Source organism: Monoraphidium neglectum (genome assembly GCF_000611645.1).
Source record: "Monoraphidium neglectum strain SAG 48.87 unplaced genomic scaffold scaffold05150, whole genome shotgun sequence".
Lineage (NCBI taxonomy): Eukaryota > Viridiplantae > Chlorophyta > Chlorophyceae > Sphaeropleales > Selenastraceae > Monoraphidium > Monoraphidium neglectum.
In genome coordinates, this window is record NW_014008480.1 from 1 (window position 1) to 3,531 (window position 3,531).

Here is a 3,531-nt window from a genome sequence, read left to right on the forward strand (position 1 = left end):
GTGCGCGCATACGCCGCCCTGGGCGCACGACCATCAGCGGCTTGAGGGACACCCCTGCACCCCCCGGGGCTGTGCCTTTGGACGGTGAACGCACCAGCAACCAACCCGCGACCCATCCTCGGCCGCACCCAGCGCATCCCATCGTTCCTCAACCAACCCGCCGATAGCCCCAAACCCCACCGCCGCCGCCAATTTTTACCCCCGGACAGTGACTTTTGTGGCTCTTGGCAACGGCGCGCCCGACCTGTCAGCCAACATCGCCGCCATCCAGAGCGGGGAGGTGCTGCTCTCCGCGGGCGGCATCACCGGCGCCGCCATGTTTGTGCAGTGCATTGTCGCGGCGGAGGTGCGGGGCGTCCACCGCAGGGGCGGGCAGGGTGGGAAAGGGGAGGGGTGGCGAGGAGGAGGGCGCCTCTGCTCGTTCGCTGCTGCGCAAGGGGGTGCGCCCTGCCCTCACGCGATTTTTTGCAGCAACTGGGTGCCCCAGCCTGCGCTCTACCCCTTTTTCAGTACCCTGGAGCTCCCTTCTTGCAACTATACAAACGTCAGGCTGACTGCGGCTCTCCCTCCTGCAGCCCCTCCCGCGCGGGCTACCGTTCACCACAATCCACCCACTCCCCTCCTGAATTCCCCTTTCCTTGCCTCTCATCAACCTCTCACCGATGCGCCCTCATCCCGACTCCTCCTTTGTCACCCCTTTGTCCACCAACCCCCTCACCCCTTTACTTTGTCACCACCCCTCAACCCGCCCCTGCCCCGCTTGCTCACAAACCCCACCCCAGCTGATCGCCATGAGCCCCAACGGCGTCAAGTGTGCGGGGGCGATGACGCGTGATGTGGCAGTGTACTGTGTCAGCATAGCCTCGGTGCTGCTGGCATTCGCCATCGGGACGGTGAGGGGGGGCGGCGGTGTGTGTGTGTGCGTGTGTGCGTGTGCGTGTGCGTGTGTGTGTACGCGCGCACCAGCACATATACATAGCGTGTATCAGTGCTTCACTGTGCTGCTGTATGTATATGTGCTTCGTCATGATCATAAGCTGCCCTTTGTACTTGATACAAAACAGTCACTGTTGCACCCAGTAGCACACACAAACACACACATGCACGATAATACAATACGTTCAACCACAAACGCCACGCGCACGTGCACGCTCACGCCCGTCGCATCGCCCCCCACGCGCTCTCGCACACCAGATCAACCGCGTCTTTGTGGGCTGGGCTGTCAGCGTGTACCTGCTGTATGCCATCTGGGTCTTTGTGGGCGACGAGTGGCACGAGAGGGGGCGGCCGGACCTACGACGAATGGCGGACAGCCTGCGGCGGCGCGGGTGAGGGATCTGGACCCCTCCTTTTTACTGGGGGGTGCGCTGGCGGCCCCCTCTGGCGCTGAAGGGCGTCTTGGCGGCGAGCGCGCCCTGGCGGTGGCCGCGGCCGGGGCTTTTTTATTCGGTCAACGGGATGAAGGCGCACACGCCGCTGCTGCTGGCTGCAGTGGGGCACGCCTCGCAAGGGCTAAGGTCGCCGCACCTGGAGGCTTGGGGGCCGCCAGGCGCGCCTTGAGGAGAATCCCGGGGGCCGCCTGCCACGGCCCGCATGCACCCCTTCACGGCTGCTACACCGTTGGCCGTGCCCTGTTCATTTGCTGATCAAGCGAACGCAACACCCCAAACCTCATTGGAGCAGGCTGGGCACGTCAAGGGAGGCCCTCAATGAGTCATTGCTGACCTGGGCCAGCGCAGAGGAGCCGGGGGACGCCCGCGCCGGCGCAGACGGTGCGAAGGGCCCTTGCCGCCGCGGCGGCGGCCGTGGCCGCGCCCCCTCCCTCCTCCGCGCGCGCCGCCGCTCGCCGACGGGTGTCGTCCTGAAGCTGCGCCGCCGCCGCCGCCGCCGGGGCTGGGCTGGCCCAAGGCCGTCACAAAATCCTTGCTGCTCGGCGCTGTGCTTTTTGCCTTGAAAAACTGCGGCCTGCCAGACCACCACCCACCCTACTTGAGCTGTGTGCCCCCATCCTAATCGCAGCTGCCGACCCCTGCCATACTCTGCTTATCCAGGGCCCAAGTTTGCTGCTGGACGTCAGGCGTCGAGGCTGCTGTCATACGCCAGCCTTTCGGCAGGGGGCGGCGGCGGCGGCGGTGCAGAGGGCGGTCTGTCGTTCCCGGATTCGCCGTCCAGCGAGGCTGCGGCTGATATGGCGCCGTGGCAGCAGCAGCAGCAGCAGCAGCAGCAGCAGCAGCAGGGGGGCCAGGCATTTGATGGCGCCTGGAGCATCGCCAGCGCGGCGCAGCCGCCGCTGCAGCGGCCAGAGCCGTTCCGCGTCGCCGCCCCTCACCGCGCCAGCGACCCCGGCGCCTTGCGGGGCCCTGTCCGCGGCGGCGGCGGCCGGCGCGGCGGCTCTGCGGGCGGCGCCGCCGCCCGCGCCGCTAGCGCAGGCGTGGCGGCGCAGTCGCAGGCGCAGCGGCAGGGGTCGACAGACTTGTACATCGACGCTCGCACTTACCGGCAGTTGGTGTGGGCTGACTTGGCGAACGACGCGGAGGAGGGGGAGAGGATAGTAGAGGCCGAGGAGGAACGGCTGCGGGAGGCTGCAGCTGACGAAGCCGAGGCCGGAGGTAGGGGGCCTATGGCCTGCTTGCAGGGAGCGGCGGCAGGTGCTATGGGCACACAGGGGACTGAAACGTTCCGCCACTGCTGGAGCTGCTTAAGGGTCCGCCCTAAACGAAACGCGCCGGCCGATGGCAGCTCTGGGTCCTGCCCGGCTGCTGCTTTGCAATGCGACCCGATGAACATACTCTATTAACAAGGCGCCCTATCAAATTGCTTCCCGAACAGGCTACCTGCCGCCCGCGACCCTGCACCACCACTCCTATGAGGAGTTCCCCTCCCTGTCCCCGCGCACCGGCAGCGGCGCCGCATCGCCGCTCCGGGACGACCATCCCGCAGCAGGCGGCGGCGCCGCCGCCCCTGGCCCCCTGCGCGGCCCGAGGTGGCTGCGCCGGGCCGTCGGCGGCCGCCGCGGCCGCAGCGACAACGCGGCGGCAACCGCGGCCGCGGCCGAGGGGCTGGATATTGAGCATCGTGGCTGGCCGGCGCCGGTCGTGCTGCTGGCTGCGGCGGCCGCGGGGCGCCCGGGGGCGCTGTTCGCGCTGTGGCACCTTGTGCGGCGCGAGGTGACCCTCCACAGCTGCGAGGAGTGGGATGACGCGCCTTACGTAATCCGGCAGTTCCGACGGGTGGGTCGGCCGGGGCGGTTCGTAACCTGCGGCGTCCCGCCTGACCGTTCTTGGGCTGCATACTGCCTGCCCTTGTGTGGCGTTCCTCGTGCTCTGCTTCAAGACCCCGTTGCGTGCTTTGGCTGCCGCCGTCCTCGGCCGGGGTGGCTGCTGCTTACACGCCGACACGCGGAAACCCCTTATCCCCATCTCCACATGCGCCATGCCCCCCCCCTCCCTCCCTCCCTTTGATCAGCCAACCCCCGACCTCCGCCGCCCGACCCTCACTTGCCACCCCCCACTCCCCAGATAACCTTTCCTC

General features: G+C 67.9%; 1 protein-coding gene across 1 annotated transcript; it reads left to right on the forward strand.

The window, feature by feature from the left end:
• Positions 1 to 316: 316 nt before the first annotated feature.
• MNEG_15236 (hypothetical protein) lies at positions 317 to 3,522 on the forward strand (the record flags this gene model as incomplete). Its single annotated transcript, XM_014036293.1, has 7 exons — positions 317 to 346; positions 783 to 893; positions 1,195 to 1,328; positions 1,684 to 1,772; positions 2,052 to 2,609; positions 2,830 to 3,247; positions 3,519 to 3,522. 7 exons carry the CDS (start codon positions 317 to 319, stop codon positions 3,520 to 3,522), a joined length of 1,344 nt encoding a protein of 447 aa, XP_013891747.1.
• Positions 3,523 to 3,531: the final 9 nt, after the last annotated feature.